The 25,574-nt window shown below is 41.0% G+C and overlaps 2 protein-coding genes across 4 annotated transcripts in view; both read right to left on the reverse strand.

Moving 5' to 3' along the window:
* Positions 1–3,818, reverse strand: part of ATG7 (autophagy related 7) — a 90,098-nt gene extending 86,280 nt beyond the window's left edge. Inside the window, exons 1-3 of one of the 3 annotated variants that reach the window (XM_057404242.1) lie at positions 3,252–3,818; positions 2,975–3,029; positions 1,688–1,805 (exon numbers count right to left, since the gene is read on the reverse strand). In XM_057404242.1, the coding sequence (XP_057260225.1) occupies positions 1,688–1,805; positions 2,975–3,029; positions 3,252–3,429 (351 nt within the window). In that variant the 5' untranslated portion in view covers positions 3,430–3,818. The remainder of the gene's footprint in view (positions 1–1,687; positions 1,806–2,974; positions 3,030–3,251) is intronic. The other 2 variants (XM_057404240.1, XM_057404241.1) reach the window with 2 other exon arrangements.
* A 9,468-nt stretch (positions 3,819–13,286) lies between these two features.
* HRH1 (histamine receptor H1) lies at positions 13,287–15,162 on the reverse strand. Its single transcript, XM_057404168.1, has one exon. It carries the CDS (start codon positions 15,045–15,047, stop codon positions 13,620–13,622), a length of 1,428 nt encoding a protein of 475 aa, XP_057260151.1. The 5' UTR covers positions 15,048–15,162; the 3' UTR covers positions 13,287–13,619.
* Positions 15,163–25,574: the final 10,412 nt, after the last annotated feature.

Below are 25,574 nucleotides of genomic sequence, written 5' to 3' on the forward strand. Positions count from 1 at the left end.
CAGTCCCTCATGGATATGAGACACTAACACTAGCACCTGTAGAATATACTGTGGCATTAACACAGCCTTTTGTGGTGCTTTCATCTTTTTCATTCATGGGATCTATGGATACTAGAAATTTGAATAAGGTCCTAGGAAACTCAACCAAAAAATGAAGACTTGGAGGAAGGCAGTACATTTTACCTTGGCGAGACGAGAAGTTATTTAATCGAATCAAAGGAATCAAGGACTGGTCATAGAATCATAGAATAGTTAGGGTTGGAAAGGACCTTAAGATCATCCAGTTCCAACCCCCCTGACATGGGCAGGGACACCTCACACTAAACCATCTCACCCAAGGCCTCGTCCAACCTGGTCTTGAACACTGCCAGGGATGGAGCATTCACAGCCTCCCTGGTCAACCCATTCCAGTGCCTCACCACCCTCACAGGAAAGAATATCTTCCTTATATCCAATCTAAACTTCCCCTGTTTAAGTTTTAACCCATTACCCCTTGCCCTATCACCACAGTCTCTAATGAAGAGTCCCTCCCCAGCATCCCTATAGGCCCCCTTCAGATACTGGAAGGCTGCTATGAGGTCTCCACTCAGCCTTCTCTTCTCCAGGCTGAACAGCCCCAACTTTCTCAGCCTGTCTTCATACAGGAGGTGCTCCAGTCCCCTGATCATCCTCGTGGCCTCCTCTGGACTTGTTCCAACAGTTCCATGTCCTTTTTATGTTGAGGACACCAGAACTGCACACAATACTCCAGGTGAGGTCTCACGAGAGCAGAGCAGAGGGGCAGGATCACCTCCTTCGACCTGCTGGTCACGCTCCTTTTGATGCAGCCCAGGATACGGTTGCTTTCTGGGCTGCAAGCGCACACTGGACCCGGCTCATGGTCATTTTCTCATCAACCAACACCCCCAAGTCCTTCTCCGCAGGGCTGCTCTGAATCTCTTCTCTGCCCAACCTGTAGCTGTGCCTGGGATTGCTCCAACCCAGGTGTAGGACCTTGCCCTTGGCAAGGTTAAACTTCATGAGGTTGGCATCAGCCCACCTCACAAGAGTGTCAAGGTCCCTCTGGATGGCATTCCTTCCCTCCAGGGTATCAACCGAACCACACAGCTTGGTGTCATCGGCAAACTTGCTGAGGGCGCACTCAATCCCACGATGGTCAAAGCAAAGTGTCTCAGAATGAAAAAATGTTGCCTTAGTTTGACTTTCATGTCTCACCAAGCCATGACATTTAATTTGGTCACAATGCAAGCAGGCTAGTAGTCCCTTCCTTTGACAGCCACCTTTTCCTTGCTTTAGCTCAGTCTTCCTGCTTTTCTGGAGCTTCCCCATCACTTTGTTACACAGATGTACTGCAGTAAAATTTAAACTAAGCATTTGCTGGTTTCTGGGTGTCAAAACGAATGCTAAAAACATGCTCTCCAAAATTCAAATGGCACTGTTTAGCTTAAAATGTGGCCTAGTAGAACACTGAATGAAGCCTCCAGGAATAATTAACTACTTTCTACTCTCTTGTAAAAGATCAGTGAAAAGCAAACATTAAACTATTCCCTCCAGAATAAATTAAATCCTGAGGCTACTGTATGGGCGAGTATGGACAGTATCTCCAATATTTGGGGCAGAGACTATAAAGCACTTCACTGCTTATTTCCAAGTCCTTTTTACCAGTTTATTTGAGTTTTAATCTTACCTCATTTGCTTCTTTTTCCAGAAGTAACTTCTTATCACAGGATTTGAAAGTCTCAAAAGTATTGGTGTTATACAATGTTCCTAAAGCAGTACAGCAACGTGCTGGTGTTGAAGCATTCCTGAATAAAAGAAAAAAAACACTATCAGTGGTAGTAGCTACTTCACAGTGTAAAGTTGCCCTGAAATTATCAAATAATGAGGCACAGTAGCAAAATAAACAGCAGTTCTAATGAAAACATTTTTATGACCATATGCTTTATTGAACATGGTTTGGTATAATAACCCATGCAAACACACATCTACATTATGACTTCAAAAATAGACCAGGCACCTGTATTTTCTCTAAGCAAGGTGGCGTTAACAGATTGAAGATTTTTAAATTCTCACCAAATATAAACTCTGCATGACAAATGGGATTTTTCACTAAGAAAAAACAAATCAAGACTTAACTTTAGGTGTATTTTATTCATATAAAGAGCTGTTCAGTAAAAATTTTATGGTTAAAAAACGTACCAAAGGAAGCATAAACAAGACAAAAGATTGAGTAGCTTTTATAGTTTGTAACATCATCACCTGAAGAAGCTGTTTGGAAACACAGTATGCATTTTCCCTCCTTTTTTGAATGTAAACTAGGTAAAAACCCCGCGATATTCCCTTAATTTATAGAGCTGATTTGATTTCATTGACTCCCTTAACACCATTTTCCTAAACCTATATATTTCTGACCATTGCTAAAACTCAAGTACAGCAAATGTTAAAGATAAATAATAAATACTCCTGATGTAGTTTCCAAACTTCAGAAAGCTGAAAGGGAACTCTTCATGATTGTCTAAAGTGACTGCCAAAAGTACAGAAACAGAAGCACAGAAAATTGCCACAGGAAGGGTAATTAAACATGACATAAATTGACCTTTCATAATTTGACGTTCATCATAACGTCTGAGAGCATACCATGGTACCATCCATTTTCTCCTAACCTGAAATTCCTGACCCAATGTCACAGCTTTCTTCCAATCTCTTTGCTGCATACACTTTTAGTATTGTACCTAAAAGCTTTTACATAACAATTAATGGAATATCTCCTGAGAAATTATGCCAAAATGCACAAAGCCTCTCTAGGCTCCCAGCATCCTTGCCAAGCAAGGCAGAGAAAGTCATTTCAGTGATTTACATCTTTAGAATCCACCAGTATAAGCCAAATACGACACAAACTACAGATATCTGTTCCCATCTTAGTTATGTTGGTGTCTTCATATACAAATCAAGGTAAACCATGGTACGTACTTACATATCAAAGGCACTAAACTCCAGTGTCAAGCGAGCTGGCAAACCCAAAGGATCACCTAGACAAAAAGCAGTAACATGCTTCTTTTAAACTGAAATACCTAAATTTCCCTCTTTTTGTTAAAGTAAGTTATAAATTACCCACAGACACATCAGAATTCACAGCTCACCCAGCTGTATTTTCTAACCTTTCAGCAAAGTCTCTAATACTTAGAAGCAAAGTATCAAATACTTAGAAGAACAACAGAAGAAACTAAGCAGGATGTTCTATTTCTACCTACCATTGTAGTAGTATCCTTTGATAACTTTGGGGGTCTCATCCAGTCGGTACTCATTGAGTTTCTTCTGGGTTAGCTCATGCCAGAATCCTGCATCCAAAGCACTACTGAAGGGAACAAACTGCAGCTTTGAGATTTCAGGATCTACAGGCTGGTGCACCTCACTACTGACAGCTGCCATGATTTTAGTTAACGACTACTGTTAAACGGAGTGCTGTAAGAGGAGACACACCTGGTAAGTATTACTCAATTGACTATATTACTCACAACTACTCAAAGCTTCATTTTAATACATTTTGTTGGGTTAAAGTGTAGAAAGCCTTACTCCTCTGAATGTCTAACTTAAATTTTTAAAATGATTGATCAGAGGTCATTTCAAGGGATGAAGCAAAGTCCTTCCAACTTCCTGCGTGTAAAATTATGAAAGGCAAGTACATGTTCTGTTTGGCCAAGCTGCATAGAAGGATTTGATTTCCTGACAGACATTCCATGAGTTCTCCTATCATTTAGGATACTAACATTTCATTTTGCTAGGTCATCACTCTCAGCCTGTGGTGAGAACCGAACACTCTTAAAGTCTCTACAAATTGACAAGCAAAGCTAGCAAAGGGAAACTGAGCCCAAGAGAAGTCTTACAGCCAGCAAAGAGCAAACTAAATATTGCACTATGGTTTTATTGTTCTGAAGCTTGGATTGAACAGTTCAATTTTATTGTCCTGTGAAATAACTTGTGCAACAAAACCAAAGCTTACATGCTTCTATTTCATGCTTTTTGGAACATGAGAAAGGGAACAAGAGGTGTGCTGAACTTCTTAATAACTGCCAAATCGCCAGCTCTTCTCTGAAAGAGACAGTTATGCTTTTCCTCAAGCAATACTTTCCTTAAAGCCTTCAGTCTAATCCAGCTATGCCTTTTATGTTCAGTTTATACAGCTCATCTCCTCCTTCTACTGTAAATGCTTTCCTTACTTGCTGGTAAGTTATGGAATATGAAGTTTTGGACATAGGTTTGAAGTTTTCTGTATTTTTCATAATGGAAGCGGAATGGTTTGTTTTTTTCATGATGCCTTGCCTTAACTGGCATGTTGCAAATACAGCATTTTGTTGTCTCCCCACATTATTTTTTATTTTCTTAATTTTTAAGAGCTGCTGGAATGGGTGGCAATGTGAACTTTAACACTTTTCTGTGTGTAAGATGTAGCAGAAGTAGCAAACATTTAACTGTCACTACAACATGGGTCTTAAGCCTTACAAAATTTTGTTTGCCACTGAACGCCACAGAAAGCTTAGCATAAACCAGGCAAGCAATTGTTTGTCACACAGATCATACCAGTAACAGACTACACAGTACTTGATACTAAGGCTTTCACACTGAAATTTCTATTGGAAGGTTCAGTAGCTGACTACTCAACATTAATCCATTAACATCCCTCTCCCCTTTTTATCAGAAGCTTGGGAAGGTATTATTTAAGACTTATTAAGAAAATTAGTAACAAAAAGGAACACAAAGTTGTTAGTTTCCTTGCCAAGACAAGCTCTAAACTGAAAGTTTATTAATTTTAAATTTTCTTCAAGTCTTTTTTTCAACTTTTCAAGTAGGTAAAGCCTTCATTTTGCTTCTCCCCTGGCCCTAAATAAGTACATGACATACCCAATACTTAGTGTATTGTCAAAAACTTTACATAGCAAGCAGCCAGCTGACAGCACCTACATAACATACACTGAAAATACATGCCTAAAAGCATCCACTGGGAATGAATTTTAACACCCTGTTATTTTCATTAATAGTGCACCTAAAGAGTTATTGTAAAACTGGAGAAAATGAAACCAGGGGGCCTCACTATGCTATACACATGCAGAGAAGCACAGAAAATCACCTCTGATGTGCTAGCACTTTTGAGAAGATTCTCTAATGTAATGTTAATACTCACTTACATGCTTTCTTAATGCAAGATCAGTAAGCTAAGGTAAATTGGTGCAGTAAAATTTAGAATCCTGAAGATGAAATGTATACATGTTGTAGAACTTGCATGAAGGAACCCATTCAGCCTCAAGCAGTAATAATGGTCATTAGGAGGATACAATAATAAAGACTAAAAGAAAAAACAAAACCACCAACATCTCATATGTGGAACAAACCTCGAGTTTCAGGACCCAGCTTTGAGTGCCTGAAGCGACCAGATCGACCAGAACGCCTCAGACACTTCTCAGTTCTCTGACTGGGAGCACACTTAAGACGTGATCAGCGCAGATAACCCAGGGCGGAACTGCACTACCCCTTGTCCAAGTTCTAGCACTTGTTCAGAAGCATGCAAGCACTTAAAACTGATCTAATGGAGAAACATGTTGAATGGAAAACATGCCAGGACTTTGAATATTTGTCTTCCCCTTGACAGACATAATTAACCTGCGGTGAAAAGTACGATTAGCAGCTTTTAAACTGTCGTGAAGTTACGGGTTTTACACCAAATTCACGTAATTCCCTAGAATCTACAGTTTTTCTATAGGTTCTACTCCGTGGTCCCGTGTTCACCATTTTGAAGATCTCCTCTGTATCTCGGTGACAAAGTAAATTGCTATTTCCTACCCCTGCATCTCCACTGAGCTGCTCCTTGGCTGCTGCCCGTCACCAAGCCCCTTTTCGGGGCAGCCTCCCCCATTTCTCACAACCACACTGACAGAGAGAGGCCGCCAGCGGCTCCGGGGATGACCCGCCCCGCGAGCCCCCGCCTCAGCGCAGCCCCGCCGCCTCTCACCCCTCACACCGCCGCGGACCCCAGCCCGCCCGTTTGCTCCTGACTGAAGCCGCAGCTCCCGCCCGGGAGCCCGCAGGGGACGGTCCCAGGGACCCGAAGCCCCCCGGGACACAGCGACCTCGAGGGGCGCGGGGGTGAACCGGGAGCCCGAGGGCTGGCGGGCGGGCCCAGGCCGGGCACAGCGCCCTCACGGTCCGCTCACCGCCTGCCCGCTCCACACTTCCGGCATTGCTCGGTGGCACGGCGAAGTGACGTCACCCCGCCTCGGCCACGTGATGGAGGAGGAGGGCAAGCACCGGGGACAGGCGGCTGTCGGTACGCAGGCGCCATGGGGGGGGTTCGCTCAGCCCGGGGCCCTTCCCTTCCCTTCCCTTCCCTTCCCTTCCCTTCCCTTCCCTTCCCTTCCCTTCCCTTCCCTTCCCTTCCCTTCCCTTCCCTTCCCTTCCCTTCCCTTCCCTTCCCTTCCCTTCCCTTCCCTTCCCTTCCCTTCCCTTCCCTTCCCTTCCCTTCCCTTCCCTTCCCTTCCCTTCCCTTCCCCCAGGCCAGGCACTCACCCATCTTAGCAGAGAGACCAAGTCCTGTGGGAGAGGGGTCTGCACATCGACACTCTCCAGCGTTACCTCAATGTTACTTCAGCGTTACCTCAGCGTTACCTCAATGTTACCTCAGCATTACCTCAATGTTACCTCAGCGTTACCTCAATGTTACCTCAGCATTACCTCAATGTTACCTCAGCGTTACCTCAATGTTACCTCAGCGTTACCTCAGCGTTACCTCAGCCCATCCCCGCCCATCTCCACAGGCTGCAGCCGCGTGTGACAAGTGGGCGAGGGCCGCTCCGTGAGGGTCGCGGGCGGGGTGTGGTGTGCACTAAAACCTGCCTTTCCCTGCGCGGGGAGCTGTGCACTGCGTACCGCACTGCTGTCCTAGTGAGAGAGGGCTCAGGGATCCCCTGTGAGGATGAGCTGTGAGCGGGAACCCCGTGGCCGGTCAGCTGTGGCCGTGTCCCGCTCCTCAGCAGCCATGCAGCTGCTCCTGGAGCGAGGTGCCCGTTTCCGTGTCTTCCCTCAGCCTCCTTGGTAAAAGAGAGGAGCACAGACTCGTGGAGGCCAGTCAAGGGTCACTAAGGCGGACTGGGGGTTGTAGTGTATGGCATGAGGGGCTGGGAGAGTCAGGCTGGCGGCGTGTGGAGAAATCAAGGGTGAAGGGGGTTTCATGGAAGTCTTGAGTAACCTGAAGTGGAGAAGACAGAGGCAGATTGTTCTCAGAGATGCACAGCAAAAAACAGGAAGGAAAAGGGTGGATATCAAAACTAGAAAAGTTCCAAATGAGCATGTGGAGAACAATCTGCCTAATGTGCCTGGTTAAGCACAGGGATCAGTTTCCAGAGAGACTTCATAATACCCATCCTTGGGGACTTGTCCGCACAAGCCTCTGAACAACATGATCCATCTTTGAGGCTATCTGTGCTCTGAGCTGGAGGTTGGACTAGATGGCATCCAGAGGCCCCTTCCAACTGAAAGTCTTGATGAGTCCATATCCATTTTCACAGATCCAGAATACAAAGTGTATTTTCTACAGAATAAGCATTGCTTCTTCAGGTGGTTCATGCCAGTTACCAATCAGGGAAAAAAAATTTGCCAGAGCAGCCTTTGTTTTGAAGTACAGAAGGCTGCAGTAACACCCAGATTGCAGAGAGGGCCAGCAAAATTGGGAGTAAGCCTCAGAGGAAGAGCCACCATGAGCAGCCAGATGAGCACGGGTAAGGTCATATAAATATAACTGTTCTGGCAGCACTGGAGAAAATATTCAGTGCTACTAAATACACGGATTTATACCTGATGTTTGGGTAGAGGACTTCCTGTGGAGAATGAGCCAAATAGACTTTCCAGGAATTTCATAAATAAACTGGAATAAACTTGGGAAGTTTTCTACAGATGCTATGCCTTGAATCTAACTGAATTGTGTACTCAAATTCTGCAGTTCCTCATGCTGCATGCCACTTAATGAGTATGGGTAGTACCTTTGCTCTCGGACACTTCATAACTCAGTTCTGCAGTTTATTTCCCCAAGGCTGGGTAATATTTTATGATGTCACTTTTTAGAGTCTTTTAGTATCTTTTTACGTTAAATATAAAGGGAACACTGATGGAATCCCATCGAAATAGCTGTAATGTTGTTACCCCAGTCTCCACTGGACTATACCCTAGCTTAGATTCATAGTCATATCATTGGTTATGAGAAAAAATACCAGTACAGGGCAGAGGGACCCTCTTCTATGATCCCACATCTGTGTAGTGTCTCAACTAGACATGTCATACCTGAAATCAGACCTAGATTTCTGCACAACAGTTGTAGCTTTGGGAGTATGGGAGATACATCTGATAGGCTTGCAGTCTTGGACTATCATTTTTACACAGACTAGCTGACCTGGGAAATGACCTTGAGATTAACACATGAAACTGCTAATGTATACATATGAGCACACTGCAGTGAAGTCTTAAGATACAAGAGAAAGAGGCAGTTCCAGTCAAATATCTCTCTGTGCCTGAGATCCTCTGGAAAGTGGCTGTAACAAAGCTAAGGAGGGGCCCTGATGGGCACCAGCAAAGCCCACCAAAGCCCAGTGGGCACTGAGATTTATGCTGGAATTGATTGATTGTTGTAGGTATGGTTTACTTTGTGACGTCTTCCTTTAAGCAAATAAAAGTGTCTGTAATAAACATGAGAATAGCAATCAACTAGAAGGCAGGCTCTCTAAAAACAAGAAACATACTGTTGGGCGGTTTTGGCACATAATTCCACAGCAACATTTTACAGAGAGGGATAATAATCCTGGAATTGAAGATTAGAATAAAATAGAAGCAGATTCAAACTCAATCATTCTTAGGGAATATGGACTGAACATGTTTTGGAGAAGATAAATTCTCAACTATTTCATTTAGCTTCTATTAAAAGTTTGATAAAAATAATATTTAGGTTATAGATTGCTTTCCTTTTGAGGATTTAAGTGAATTTTACACACTGTTCTCAGAGAACAAGACTACAAGATACAAGCAGAACCTGGCAGAACTGTTCTGTTATCACTGATTTCTCTGGCACAGTGCCTCTCCTTTGAGCACTTTGATATGATACAGAGAAACAGTTATTACCCTTCGAAGAACAGAGTTGAAGTAAAATGCATGTGTGGTGAGGAGGAAATTAGGTTGCCAGGCAGGAGACCTGAGGTCAGGTCCTAGGTCTGTGTTGGTTTGGAAAAATGAGTTATGCCAGATCACAACAAAAGGCATTTGACTTTACTCAAGGCATTCAATTTAATTACACAGGAGGCATTCATTTTAATGACATGTGCAGCAGTGGGTACTGTGTGTTTCTTGTAAGGAATAGTTTAGTTGAAACATACCCAAATTTAAAGCCAAGATATTTAGGTAGACAGCATAAAATCATAATGGATATAGATATTGTTAAAAATGGAAACATGGTTAGACTTAACCATGTATCAATGTGGTTTTAAGCCATGAGCATACACAACCATACATGTGTTTCAGTGGGAACTCCTTACACTTTTTAACTGCTGGAGATCTCAGATCACAGTTTTGTAGCAGCCTGGTGTGTGTGCTCGTGTGTCTGTGCATGTGTAGGGTGTACATCTCACATTTGACTCTTTTTTTTTTCCTATTTCAGATTGTAAAATGACCATGTAGAGACGCCTTATTTCGGTGTCAGGTACGTATGATTTTTAAAGCTAATTGGGAACTTGGTATCAGGCATGTAAACTGTTCTTATGAGCTATTTCTCACAAAGTGTTAACATTAATAGTTCTTTTTATCTTCTAATCTTCAATATACAAATAATTTGATGAAAATAAATTATTTTGTCATTTTACTTCATGAATAAATAAGAAATGAATATGTATGCGTAGTATTAACGTGGCATTTCCAAATGAAGTAATTCTCATTCTGGTGGAACACATGTACTGAAACTTTCAGGTGTATTCTTACTCCTTATTTTTGGGATCTTAAGCCACCCCAGCTAAGTTAGAAGGCTCATACTCCAGCATGCCTGATAAGCAGTGGGAAGATAACAGCAATCTGCAGAATGTGGGACCTTCTCTAGAACTTTTCACTCGTGTTTGTGTTGCTTCTATATTAATATTTTAAGATTAGAAATACATTTTTAAAGTGAATCTTTCATCCATTTTCATTTACTGTGCTATCACAAAGTGCATCACAGAGTGGTCTCACAGAGAATGTAATGGAGTTTAGATGATGAAATGAAGCCAAAATGTGCACCTACACTAATGTTTCCTTTATCGAGTGCTGCATTTCCTGAAAATGATGTGGGAAAAGAAACATGGATTAGATAGTGGAATGTATTTGCTAATTGCACTGCTCATTTAATAGACCTCCGTAATACATGGTATTTGATGCAGAAGCCCAGAATTCTTGTCATTACCCACTAGATGTCACCATTGACACAAAAAAAAATAAGTGAGAATGTGTTCTGCCTCCCAAAAGCTAGGTTGGTGTGTCAGGGACAGTAGATAATGGTCCGTGGTGAAACACACAACGACAGAAAAGTACTGTTTGTCTGCTTTGGCTCCTCCTTTGGAGAGTCCTGCTTTGGCTGCTCCCCGGAAAATCCAGCTTTGGTTCCTCCCCGGAAAGTTCTGCTTTAGAACTTCACGGAAAAGTCCCAACCCTTGGAGACCTTTCTAGATATTGCTAGCCACTTCTTCCGACGTAGGCTGGCCCCCTGTGTCAGAATGAATGTGCATTTTTGTTAGCATAAAAGCCTGTGCCTCATGAGTTGTGGAGAGGTAAACCTCATGCCACTTAGGTCAACATTGCCTCCATGGGAATGCCCACTAAGGTTGAGCCTGCCACCTTGCACTGTGATGATGTTTCTCGGAGCTGGTTTCCTGATCATCACAAGGTCCTCGGGGTTGGTAAGATAACCAAACATCAGCGATATCCTTTGCTGTATCTTTTGTTACCTCTATATTTTTCCTGTATTAATAAACTAGTTATTCTTTATTGTGTTGCATTTCTCTCAACCCGGAATCCTTGAACTCCAGAACAGTTGGTTGTTCTCACCACACCTTATTCAAAGTGGAACTCCAGTCCAAGAAATTTCAAGGAATTTATTATGTTCTCTTAAATGTGTGTGTCCTGTGACCTTGTTTGTTCACTGGCAAACACTGGAAATATTTTACAGGAAACCACGCCTGGAGTATTGTCAGGAGGCTTGGCCTCACATGGTAGTAGTGTTCTCCATACTTTACCCTAATTTGCTTTCCTCTGCTTCTCTTACATCCAGAGCCATTTGAATTGCCTATTCAGTAAAATAAACCCTGTTATGTACCTTAATGTTGTTCAATTGAAAATTTAAAATAGGCAGTATCCCATTTTCCTATTTTATTATTATAAATATCACATCAGAGAAGTCCATGATCACAACTTACTCTGTCTTTAGTATTAACACAGATTATGATTATGGATAAAAGTGAAGGGAAATTACAAAATATTCAGGCAGCTTTATTTGCCCATGTTTAGCTGTTCTGTGTTTCAGCTGTACCAGAGGTAGTCTTTGTTATAATCATCGTAATTTTTAGACCAATTTTCACTGATGTTGTTTAAGTTGCTGTTTCATGTATTAATACATGTTAAAGTCAGAAAAGATAAGACTTCTTGATAACCTTGGTAGCCCATGGGTGAGATTGTTTTGTCAGTCTACACTAATAACTGGAGCTGACTTATTTCCTCCGGGATCACCTAAATTACCATGCATTGTGGCTGGAGTTGCTGTTGCTATCACAGTAGAAAAAAAAAAGATGGTAATGGCTGTGAATCTGAGCAATTGCTTGTGAAAGGCCATTGGATTAGAGCATACGTTTCAAAAGATGCTGCTTTGTAGTCCAAAAGAAGGGGTATTTTACTATTTGAGCAGATGCAGCTTTTGTAGTAGCAAAGTTGTCTGAATTCTGGAATGAATTTTGCTGCCTCTATATTCTGTCTATGTATTTTTACCTCCTAGATTTGAGTTCCCTAATTGCAGTTTTTCCTACATGGTACTTGAAACCAAAGTCAGCTAATCTCGGAACCTTGTATGATACGTTAAAAAGGACTGCAGTTTCTTCCTTTAGCACATTTCCAATTTATGGAAATGCAAACATATTAGGGCTCCATTTAACATTTAATACTTTAAATACAACTATCAACATTCGGGTGTTTAATTTCAGACAAAATTGACAGAGGATAATACTTTGCATTTACTTAGTATGTTATAGCCAAAATTTGTGAGAATGAAGATACTACATAGAACATCCCTTCAACCCACCCCACCGAAATCTTGACAGTACTCAGTTGAAGGAGTCCCAGTTACATCAGGACTTTGTTGTTAAGCTAACTGAGCAATTTCAGAAGCAAAATAGTGGTGAATTCATCAGAACAACAAAATGAGCGTGAGGACATTGTTTCTACATTGAGCTCAGCTTTTCCAGATGAAGCTGGTTTTACAGATGCTTGTTGTTCAAGTTGTGGACCTGAGCAACACGACATAATGTCAAAGCCCACCCAGCTTTGAGCTGTAGGTTGTACTTACATGTCTTCCTGAGATCACTTCCAACGTATTCTGTTTTTGTGAGTTTCTCCTGAAATGTTGCAGCATTTATAGCATGATTCATAAAATGCAATTAACTATAAAGGACAGAAAAGGTAAACACAGTTCATGTGTTTTATTTTCGGTTTTGCAAGCTTGAGTTGTTGCTCATGAGTTTGCCTCATTATAATAAGAAGAGTTCGCCTACTACAAGATAAGGGTATATGGATTAGTAGTGCCATTGCACACTTAGGTTAATTGCCAGCTTGTAGGAAGAAGAAAATACATGTTGTCTATAATCAGCTATATTCTGTGAGTCTAGAAACAGCAGCATACCCTTCCTGAATAAACAGTGAGACGGGGTTGAGTTGGAAAGCCTTAGCGAAATTTCTAGGACATAAACCCCAGTTTGTTTTTGTTTTCAGTGAAGTTAACATGTACAGGTCTAAATGAAGCAAGCACAGTATCAGAGGTGCTGTAGGTTACAGGATGACTTGACATTTCAAAAAAGTTTATGATTTGATCGAAGCTGTAAATAAATAGATTTTTTAAACAGCTGAAGCTTCTTTCTGTGACTATGCAAAGTACCTCTACGTGCAGATTTCACTTCACAAGCAATGTTCCCAGGTTTAAGTAAGTTTAAAGAGAAAAGATATTTGGCCAATTGCAGAAACATTATCTCTTCTTTTGCTGTAGCTGAATAATTTATAGTCACTGAAGATCTCTATTTGTATCTCATTTTTGTTCTACATGACGAAAGAGGTAATATCAAGTTGTAAGCAGTGTATCAGTTCTGAGATTGCCCCTGAGTTTTTCATATTCCTGATGTGAATTAGTTCCTCTTCAAATGTGTAAAGCTGTTAAATGCACGCTTCGCACTTTTACTAACACTTGTTTATCAATTACAGTTTTCCAAAGTCGTGTACGTTCCCCATTGTGTTTGTCTTTGAAACTGGAACATTTTGGTTGGTTGAAATCTTGAGCTGCTTTTAAGCTGACGAAAATCAGACCAATATCAGTGAATGTGAAAGATCTTTTTGAATGTCTTCTTGAAATTCTGGTTACAAAGAGGATACAAGAATGGATTCAAGGTGGAGTTCACATAGCCAAGCCATATAGTGAACATGTGGAACTGTGAAAAACTTTCATGCCCATGAAAAGCTATTACCATAAACAATACAAAATAAGGAATCCAGCACAGCATAAAGGCTGCCATTATGACCCCTAACTGCTTAGCTGCTTTCCTCTCCCTGTTCACATGCAGTCCTTGAGTGTGTGTTTTGGAATGGGCATGCAGACTTTGCCAGGTTTTCCTCAGGTAAGACAGTCCTTTGAAATCCCTGTTCTCCGGCTTTTCCTGAGGACTGCCAGCTCTTTCAGGGTTAGGATTGGAGCCTTCTCCATTAGGTACCTCGTCACTGAAAGTCTGGCTGTCTGATGCATCACTTAAGTCACTGTCTTGTGAGCAAGGCTCCTCTTCAGTTTCGTTCTCTTCTGTTACACACACATGCTTCTTTCCTGCTTTGTCCTGGCCTGGCTCAGACTGGGCAGTGGTAAGAGGGAAACAGCCCCATTTAAGGACTTTCCTATTACTCTTGCCAACGAATGCCTTTGAAGACTTGTCAGGATTACTGAACTGAAGCTCTGCCTCCATATTTTCAGGCTGAGGGGAACTTTCTTTGTGTTTGGGAGGGCTGTTCTCATCTAAGACTTGATTTTGGAGGCAGATGTTTTGCTTGTCCTTCATCTTACGTTGATGTTTGGAGTTTTTTTCTGAAACAGACTGATGTGATCCATTGATGAGCTCTCGGTGTTGACAGTGTTTTCTAACAGCTCTGAATATTTTATAGTAGAACCACAACATCATGATAGAGGGTATGTAGAAGTTCAAAATGGCTGTCAACACTTTAAACCAGGTGACTTCAGAGAATTCAGTTTCACACTTGGTTTCGATTACTTTCCTTTTCCCATCATTAGCAAAAACATGCCATCCTAGGATTGGAATGACCCACAGGAAAGAGAGCAACCAAACCCCCAAAATCATTACCGAGGCTCTCCTTTTTGTTCTATACCTGAGATATTTCAATGGTTGCTGAACTGAACGATAACGATCAATGCACAATATGAAGAGATTGAAAATGGATGCAGTACTGGCCACATAATCCATTGACAGCCAGAACAAACAGGCTGGTAAGCCTAGAATCCACTGAGAATTGAGGAGATAAACAATGTTCAGGGGCATAACAGCTGAACCAACAATCAGATCTGCAATAGAGAGGCTGACAATGTATAAATTGCCAACGGTTTGCAGCTTCTTTTCGGTTTTCACAGCACATAGTACTAATATATTCATAACAACAGTGATGAGTGAAATGCTTCCCAGGAACACACCTAGAACAGCTGGTTGACTGATAGTTGAGTTGTCTGCAGTGTTTTTTGACATCTTTTGCACAGGAACACAGAATGAAAATCAGAGAAGACGTCCACGCCTTGGAAATTCAGTCTTGGTTTACCCTTCTGGATGAAAATGAGTGCTGGATTGCTTTGTGATTTTTATTTCCACAACTGTAAAAAAGAAAAGAAATGTGCTCAATCACTGTAGTACTAAAATAAAATAATAAAACTAATCTGTGCTTATGCTCAGCACTGTCCCTTTTAGGGCTCTCCCAGATAACATGGTTTTACAACATTTTAATTTGTGTTCTATGAAAAGCACTGGAGCAGGCTCCATGAACCAATCCACAATGGTTTGCAGAGGTGTTTCATGGGGCTTCATATAATTCTACCACAGAATCTGGAGAAGGAATTTCTGTTCTCAGTGTTTTACCTTTTTATATGTCATTAAAGTGACAATGGCTTTAACCTGCCAGAAGGGAGATTGAGATGAGCTCTTAGGCAGAAGCTCTTCCCTGTGAGGGTGCTGAGGCGCTGGCACAGGGTGCCCAGAGAAGCTGTGGCTGCCCCATCCCTGGCAGTGTTCAAGGCCAGGTTGGACACAGGGGCTTGAAGCAAGCTGCTCTAGTGGAAGGGGTCCCTGCCCGTGGCAGGGGTTGTAACTGGATGAGCTTTAAGGTCCCTCCAAACCAGTCTATGATTCAGTGATCAAATAGCTATCATGAACCATAACATAAAGTACATATTGGCAAACCAATTTAAAATGTTGATATAAAGCAAATTAACATGTTTTGTATTAAATGGTTTTCAACAAACCAGTGATTATTTACAGATTGCATCTAATAGGCTGAGCATAGAGCAGTTGGGTTTAATTATCCACCCATAATAGGGTACCATATCATAGGATCAAATATGTCGAGTGACAATGCATTCCAAGCAATAAAGACTCCAGCCAGTACACACCTTTAGCTGATATAAAGTCTCAAACAACTCCTAAGGTCACAGCCAGTGACTGTGTTTTCACTGGTAGGCAGTTGTTCAAATTACATATAATGAGTGATCTCTTCCTACCCACACATTTCAAACATTTAAAGATGGCAGCCCTATTTTATTTCAAATACAAACTAATAAAAGTTCAGAGAAAACAATAGGATTTTTCAGGATTAGTATGCATCTTGCAACCTCTCAAATGCATATAAATATAGGGTCTTTTAGGTTGAAGTCTGCTAGTTGTTCAGCTGCTCAAGAAACATATGCGAGAAATGTCCTCCCATAGCTGTCAGAGGCTGTGTCACTCCCACAAGCCTGCTGTTGCTGCTTGCTGTATTAAAGTGGGAAGTAAACTGGAAATAAGAGGAGTTGGGACTAAACACAGCAAACCCTTCCTTTATGCCTAAGAAATTATTTTAATACTTAATCCTTAATAGATGAGCTATCTTTATTTGCTTAGAACTTTGGCATAAGCCACATGTAAAGCCTTAAGAATGGAATTCTTTAAAATCTTCTGTATCCCCATGATTAGAGTGCCCAAATTCCAGTACATGCAATGCAGCTAAAAAAGCAAAAGGTTAACCTACTAAACACCCACCATGTCATGTACAAAACCTATTTTACAGTGTTTTCTAGTCGCATTCATCTCTCCCTCCTATTTTGCAGGTGCTGTCAAGCAGTGGGAGATGTCATTTGCACAGACACAGTGGTGTGTAGCTTTATGGTGACTTGATGTGTATCAATGAACTGTAGGTGCATCCTTCACTTATGTATGGAGGTTATGTATCAAGATCATAGGCCTTAATAGTAAAACGTGTTATGTTTTCCATTTTCTAACACAAGCATAGTAACTCAAGTATTTGCAATAAAAGGGAAAAGGGAGAGAATGTAGAGGTAAGGAAAGCCCCTTTTCAATGTTGAGTAGTTATGCTATTCCATTTCTAGAAATTCCCTATGCCTTTGGTGTCTTCTGCTTCCCGACTGCAAACTTCATGAGCTGATCTAAAGTCCAAAAAAGGATTAATAATATTTTAAGTTTTGGAGCTTTTGATATGTTGACAATTCTATCTCCAGGGTATATAAGAAAAATGTCTGTGAGGGTGACACATATTTTCTGCCGATTTTCTCTTATGATGCTTGTCTGAGTTCATGTTCTGGTAAATCTGTTAAAGCAATGAGAAAGGAAACTGAGACCTTAGACATAGCACCTCAGAGTATTTACACAACTAAAGCTGAGATACACAATTTCTCATGCTTGTTATTCTAAACATAATCAAAATTATTCAATGCAATAAATTATTCAAATTTCAATATTTCATACTGAAATTAAATAATTCAAGATTTTACAGTAACTTTATCTCTTTCTTATTACAGTAATCAAGGTTAAAGCTAGAATATTTGTGTGCTTTCTTCCATGAGGTCAAATTCCTCCTTCCTTACACCTTAATTACAATGCCTGGTCTTATGAAAGAAGGAAGTGTGCTTGGTAGCAGTAACATCCATAGACAGAGGGAATACGTACACTGTGGGTATGAACTCCAGAGCTGTATTCTGTAACGCTGTGTTCTGTACAGCCTTTGGGTTCTCTCATGAAATTCTTCAGTGACTGACAGCTAGTCACAGATGTGAGAAGATCAGAGAGCTTCAAGCATCTCCCCTTTGAGAACAAGAACAGAAATTACTCCATGGATCTTAAACCAGCATGTCTGATCATGAGAAGTATCGCGTCTGGTGACTGAGAGTCAGCCAGTCTGCCATTGTCTTTCCACAGCTACACGCTGTAACCTCTCTGCTGGTCTTAAGTATATAGTCAAGGCAAGAAGTTGATGTTAATTACTTCAGGGATCTCATAAAGAAATGACTGATTTTCACCCCCACATATTTTCATTTAGATTTATAAATAAAGGGAGAGAAGGCAACTTTAACTGAGTCTTCAACAGGAAGAATAGCAGTGAAGCAAGGCAGCTGATTAGACAGCCCTTCTTGGTTGTCTGTGAACTGTATATGGAATAAAACATGGAACAGGATAAAATAAGTGATGCTGACTGCTTCCCAAACTTTCTTTTAGCACTGCTGCAGTGAGATAGGGTATGATTTAGGAGGCAGCCTGCAGAACTTGATCTGAAGTACTTCTGCTCCAAAGGAGGCACAAAGGTCTAGTTTTTCAACTCATGCTCCACTTTTATTAAAATGTCCTTTATTAAATGACAAAGCTTGGTTATGTTTCCGTTTGGAAGAGTTTGTACATGCTATAACAATCCAAGAATGATGTCAGGAGATGCAAATCATTTGAGAAAGCTAAGAGCAAGAAAAAATTGAGGGTATTGCGTTTGCTGTTTTAAAGGTAATGCTAACAGGTACTCCGTATTTATAATAATTCTGTCATTTAATGTAATTTTCATCACAGTGTCATTTGAGCAGTTCATAGCCCTGATAAATTTTATCTTCTCTGTTTTGTAGAGAGCTGGACCTGTACTATTAGATTTTAAAGTGAAATTAAGGAAAACAGTGATCTCATAGCAGCCTTCCAATATCTGAGGGGGGCCTACAGAGATGCCAGAGTGGGACTCTTCATCAGGGGCTGTAGCGACAGGACAAGGGGTGATGGTTTAGACTGAAACAGAGGAAGTTCAGATTAGAATTAAGGCAGAAGTTCTTTACTGTGAGGACAGTGAGGTGGTGCACAGGTTGCCCAAGGAAGTTGTGAATGCCCCATCCCTGGCAGTGTTCAAGGCCAGGCTGGACAGAGCCTTGGGTGACATAGTCTATTGTGAGGTGTCCCTGCCCATGGCCCAGGGTTGGAACTGGATGCTCTTAAGGTCCTTTCCAACCCAACCATTCTGTGATTCTATGATCTACAATATTAATCACTGGAATGGGCTGGCAAGAACCATTTGTTCTTGTCCAGAGTGAGTAGATCTTGAGACCAGATTAGGATACTGAAGCTTTACAGTAACACTAAATTTTCTCTGCTGAAAGTTTTGTGGTTTTCACATATGATCTTTTGCAACGATGACTTTATAATTATTCTCCCACCAAATACAGTTTTGTTAAGCTCTGAGTAATTTATGTTTTGTAGTATGTTCATGAAAAAAGAAGCCACTCTTAAGTGAAAAGGGTCTCCATGCCTGCAGCATGGTACAAGAGAAAACAGTAAGCTTCTCCTAAGAAGTAAGAGTGACAGCACACAAAAGAGCATGCAGAGAAGTTTGATTTAGTTGCAGAAATGTTACATTATTGGTCAGTGCCCTCTAATACTGCTCTGTATTTGGAGCTTTGGCCCTTCTGTCACAGTCTTGCCCACTAAACTTATGCTGAATGTTACACCACTGCCACTCTTTGGTAGAATTAGCACATTTTGCCACAACTTTGTCCACAGGAAGATAACTAGAAAATAATAAGCCTTGCTCCATATCATGGAATTCACTGATCACCTCTTCTGTGCTTTAAGAAAGATTATAATCCACAGGGTTTTTTTCTTAAACTTCCTACCATCATCATTAGTAGTGGATGGTACAAAGTATCAGCAGCATTTAGTCATCCTGAGAGCGCTGTCATTTGCAATAGCAGCTTCTTGTTCTTTGTTGAGGCACACACCATTTTGTAGTGGCTGTAGACTGTGGTATATGTACCCCAGTTCAGGAGCTACTGGTTTAACTCCTTATCTGAAACTCAGTTCCCAGCAGAGGAACTGCAGTAATACTGAATAAATGTGTTGTAACATTTGGACGGTTTCACTCTCATTTCATTGAACCAAAGCTCACTAATACAGAGCAGCTTTTTAAGAAAACAATCAGTGTAAGAACTTGGGTAGCTCTTTGGAATTTCTAAAACCTGAGCTCACCAGGAAATGTCTTCTTTAATTTTTACTGTCTGTAAAGAGCTTTTTCTACAAGGAAGATCAGCAATCAAGACTTGTTTGTTATTGTATCACAGTGAGAATTCTTCCCAGGAACAAGAATCTCCTGAGAGATGCCAAGCGGATGCCTTCCTGACTCATTAGTGCAGGTGCAACCTATTAAGCCCTGACTAAGTGGGAGTTAAGTCTCTAGAAACAGATGCTGGTATATCTCTGATGGATAAGTTTTAAAGAAACCACAGCTACAACAGGCAAAGGCAAAGCTAGAACAGACTTCTTGTTCATCAGACTAAGTTCAACACAGAAGGTAGGATTTGATTTCAGATGACCTCTGTTGACTGCGTTGCACTTAAGAAACCTATTAAATTACATAATCTGAAGCTTTTGTGTCTGGCCTTTCAAATTTTGACAATCCTACTGAATTGCCCTCTTCCACTCACATACCTATTTTAAGGGCAGTGAGAGTTCTAAATGAACCTTTTACTATGTGAACATAGTGAACATCCTGACTTATAAATACTTTTATTCCTTGTTTCCATGATGATTTTTCCTTTGTGAGAAGAAACTCTTAACCAGCAGATTTAGACATCTGGCTGTCTAGTTTTGCATGAACTTGTATTGCATGCATTTGATGTTAGAGAATTTTTAGTGGTTCTTGATGTAAATGCTGTCTTGAGGAAAAATGAGGTCAGAACTAATGTAGCAGATAGACACTACTGCAGATGTGCTGAAATTGACTTCACAGACCAGTCTGCAGAGAGAAAATTGCTGTCTGAGTTGTTGGAGTGGTGATCTGCATACTAATTGCAGGAGCTGGGTGCCCTGGGAAACAGTTCAGGTCTCCAGTGTGCCAGTAGTGATTGGCAAAGGTACTGTTCTGGGGAGAGTGAAAGCAGGCAGCTTGTTTCTGAATCCTTCTCCACACTTTCACTTCCAAAAAGAGTGTATGGTCCAGTCCTACAATTACTGTATTTCTTTTTCTCCTCCTGTTCAGTCACTTATCCTAACAGTGTGGTGAACAGGCTGTATAGTTTCAGAGCAAGAACAAAGCAGAATGGAAGGACTAAAGTGGTTACATCCTCATTCCTAAGACATATTTGTTCAATTATCTCTGGGAATGCAAACAGTAACTAATTTTAAAGTAATTTAACTGAAGGCCCCTAGAAATCCTTGTTTTGAATGGACAGGACACTGTGAGTGGTCTTCTAATGCTTAGGAACTGTTGGAACAAGTCCAGAGGAGGCCAGGAGGATGATCAGGGACTGGAGCACCTCCTGTATGAAGATAGGCTGAGAAAGTTGGGGCTGTTCAGCCTGGAGAAGAGAAGGCTGCGTGGAGACCTCATAGCAGCCTTCCAGTATCTGAAGGGGGCCTATAGGGATGCTGGGGAGGGACTCTTCATTAGAGACTGTAGTGACAGGACAAGGGGTAATGGGTTCAAACTTAAACAGGGGAAGTTTAGATTGGATATAAGGAGGAAATTCTTTCCTGTAAGTGTGGTGAGACACTGGAATGGGTTGCCCAGGGAGGCTGTGAATGCTCCATCCCTGGCAGTGTTCAAGGTGTCGGACAGAGCCTTGGGAGGTGCCCCTGCCCATGGCAGGGGAGCTGGAACTAGATGATGTTGAGGTCCTTTCCAACCCTAACTATTCTATGATTCTGTGGTAGAATGCAGAGCCTATTATGAAGGGAACTTGAAGATTTTAAGTAACATTGTGAAGTCTTTCAAGGAGAAAAAAAGTATTATTAAAACTGTATGGTATACAGAATTTGAAGCTTGCTTATGTAAGGATATTTTTAGTCAGAGATTCTACTGTGCTATTGCTATTTTTTATTTATGTTGTTGGATATTAGTGTATAGGCTGTCAGGATTGCAGATAAATACTTCTGGTTTTATTTATCTGAGGAAATGTTAGATCTGGTTTTGTAAATGAAGCTTAATTCAAATAAAACAAATGTTTGGACAGGCTGAAAGATTTTCAGATGTAAGTGAAAGTTCTCCTTGGGGCTTGTAGATAGTGCTTGATGTGATTATGCTGGATATTTTCAGGGCTTAGTTTTTACAGAGTTGCAGCAGTGGCTTCTACAGCCACATGCATCAGTCACATTGGCAGGCTACATGCTGCTGTCAGCACAGATTTTCCTGATCTTTCTGCTTTTATTTGGCTGGGGTCCTGGCTTTAGTGGGGATGAAAAGATCTACAGTTTTAGCTCTCTGCCAGCAAAAGGTTTATTTCAGAAGGCTGTGGGGGTCTAAAGTTTGAGTATGAATAACACAAAGCATTATATCCATTCATGCTCTCCTTATTTGCGTCCATGTATCCTGAGTCCTTACCTTTTAATAACAAGCACTGAACTTTGTGAGGAAATTGAGTGCTTGAACCTGAGTCTCACTGCACTGTCTAAGCTCAAATCTTGATTAAGATGCTTATGACTTGTCTGTATGGAGAAATGCCTTGTAAAATAAACATTCTGAAACAAATCTAATCCAACCCTGTTATTGAGCTGAAGCTGATAGTGACTTTGCATCTGTCCACCTGGTATTACGTTTCTGTTCTTGGGCACTGCCAAACATGAGGTTGGTTTCAAAACTTAGACTCGCACTGTAAGGACTGGTTCTCAAGCAAAGATGGATCATAGAAATACTCCTGTGTGGTTCTTGCTCTCAGTAGTGTAACCAGAGTGCAGTCAAAGCTCCTTTCCTTGAGACAGGGCAGTCTGTCCTGTGAACTCCATTCTGGGTTTGGTGTTTGCCTTATGTTCCTCTGTGTTCTGCTTTTTTGTTGTTGTTATAAAGCTGATTATCTGATCATCTCAGATGACAACAAATACAGCTTTTACTATATGGTTCATATATGATGCTGAGTATGTATGAACCCAGAGGTATGTAGTAGGTATTGTTTACAATATACAAAAAAATCCTACAAAACCTAAGGAGGGGCTGATCCGAAGGGGTATCAGAGCATCACTTCTGCTGAAAATAATGATCGGAGCAGTGCCAGTCTGTCAAAGCCAGATTTGAATCCAAAATACCAATATTTTAGTCTAAGGACATGTTCACATAACTAGTAATTTGCAATAGACAGCAAAATATCAAATACCTGCTCAGAAAAGGTATATGTTCAAGAAATGAATCTTAATGTGCATTCAAAATGCTTTCCTGTGTAGTGAAATCCTTGTGTGAACAGAACATAGTGGCAGTAGTAGCACTAACTTGTATAGGCATGCATGTCGCAGTTAATTTGCAGAGATGAGAAACAGCTTCATGCCAAATAGTATTTGAAACATGAAGGGGCCATGCCAAGCTGGGAAGCTAAACACCAGGGGGCCTATAGGGATGTTGGGGAGGGACTCTTCATTAGGGACTGTAGTGATAGGACAAGGGGTAATGGGTTAAAACTTAAACAGGGGAAGTTTAGATTGGCTATAAGGAGGAAATTCTTTCCTGTTAGGGTGGTGAGGCACTGGAATGGGTTGCCCAGGGAGGTTGTGAATGCTCCTTCCCTGGCAGTGTTCAAGACCAGATTGGACGAGGCCTTGGGTGATATGATTTAGCGTAAGGTGTCCCTGCCCACAGCAGGGGGGTTGGAACTGGATGATCTTAAGGTCCTTTCCAACCCTAACTATTCTATGATTCTATGAAAACCGAATACAGTCCTGTGAAGCTTGATTTGGTGTAGAGGGGTTAGGAGCCAGACCACTCTCCTAAAGCATGGAGAAGTATTCAAAGGCTAGTGGGTAGTAGTGAAGGGCAAAGATGTTTTTAGTACTGTTTTCTTCTTAAGGAATGATGACCATTTGTGCCATGCAGCCTTACTCTAGGTATGTCTTTACCTATAAACAGCTTATCATTAATACTCTCAGATTTTACATGCTGTTTATGCAAAAGTCCCTTCGAAATTGCTTTTCCCTGCTGTATTTATGGTGTTGATTTCACTGCATGTCATCTCTTTTCTGCTCTTCTCTTTAGAGCTCACAGGTAGTGTTGAAAGCCTAAGTGAATGACAAAGTTCTGCAAGCTCACACAGTATCTACTAATCCGTGACATTGTTCTGGATTCTTAACGTTATTTTTTTAGGCTGAGAATTGACTCTTTTGAGAGCATCATTTTTTCCATGCACAACTAAGGACAGAGTGTCTATGGCTTTGGTATTTTTGCTCTGGAGTTTGCATACTCCAAATCACATTCTGCTTATTTGAATTTCCATTGTTGCAGTACTGATGCATATTCAACCATGTTTTGTAACTCCTTGAGACATAAATCAAGAGTTGAGAGCAGGCATGGAAAGCAAAGGATACCATTAGAAGGTGTATTTTCCTGTGCATTTCAATATGTCCTGCTTTGTGGCAAAGCCACGATGTTCTCTTTTTTCAGCCCCTGAAACTTCCCTGAGCTTTACCAGGTCTTTCCTGATCCCTCCTTGGCCCTTTCTTCTGGGGGGAGGGAAGCTTAATAGCTGGCCTGTATGATTAATATAGAAAATACAGGAATAGTTATGAAAAATTATTAATTATCCCCTGGCATTCAGCTGCAGACAGAATCTTGGCTAGGGAAACACTACTTCTTATTTAAGAAGAGAAGAATGTCTGCACATGATTCATAATCTCAAGAGCCTTAATTTACGGGAATACACTTGCAGGCTCACTGTCAGCAGAACTCGTGGATGCAGTACCTTCCTTGCTGTTTCTTTAGGAACACTCCGAAAACAATTTGGGAAACTAGCTGTATGCACTTAGATTTCTACTGGAATCTCCTAATCCGAAGCAAGCAGGTAAACTTTTCTCTTTGATGTATTAAAGTTTCAAATGAAGCCTACCTGAAGAATCCTCAGCAAAACTGTGCAGTCCCAGTCCCTGAAAGTTTATGGTTTTGTTTTTTTTTCCATATTTTTTTAAGTTAAAGTTTTACTGAATGTGCATCATTGACAGCTCTAATGCTGAGGAATAGAGACCTGGACCAGAGAGTGGTTTTATATTCAGTGTCCTAAGTAGAGTCAGTATTAGTAGGCAGAGATCTGAAATACCAAGTTTGAACTACCAGTTGTTTCACCTGAACTAGGAGTGCCTGAAAGTGTATCTTTCAAGTGGTGGATGTGTGAAATGAGACTTGGAAACCTATTGTCTGCTGGGTGTTTCTATTTTATACTGGTGTCCTGTCCCATCCAACCTCCCCAGCTGTATGATGCCATTGTCTTCTGATCGCTCATTTCTATATACTAATACTGAACCTTCCTAAATTGAAGTTGTTGTTGATGTATACATGTGTTCAGCAGTATAATCAAGTACTTATTAAACAATTTTAAACCATTTTCTAAATACGATTGTACTATGATAATTACGTACTTTTTTCTGAAGAAATACATTTTTGAAGTCTGTGTCTTAGCATTATCAGGACATAGATATGGTTGGGTTGTTTTTTTTTACCTCTGGCTGGCATTTTTGAACAACTATCTTAAACACTGGGTCTGTATTTGAGCATTAAACCCAAAAGAGCTAACAAAAGATGGACACGTTACAAAGACTGTTCTTGCCTTCAAAATGTAAGCTCAGACTTCTGTTAAACCCTTCTTCCAGCGGCTCAGTTTTCTGCTCTAAGTTGTACTGAATGTCAGGTTTTCCATGACAAAAACCTCAGTCTTGTTCCTGTGGTAGTAGTATTTCCATCTGGATTATTCCCCCGCCCATTTTGATGGTGCGGAACCCATCAGGACTCAAATCCTAAGGCTC

Source organism: Pezoporus wallicus, unplaced genomic scaffold (genome assembly GCF_028554395.1).
Source record: "Pezoporus wallicus isolate ANWC-B61680 ecotype Strahan unplaced genomic scaffold, APGP_CSIRO_Pwel_v1 contig_5935, whole genome shotgun sequence".
In the NCBI taxonomy this organism is placed as follows: Eukaryota; Metazoa; Chordata; class Aves; order Psittaciformes; family Psittacidae; genus Pezoporus; species Pezoporus wallicus.

Coding starts and splice junctions, on each gene's coding strand:
- HRH1 (XM_057404168.1), bottom strand. CDS start 15,047: ATGTCAAAAAACACTGCAGACAACTCAACTATCAGTCAACCAGCTGTT.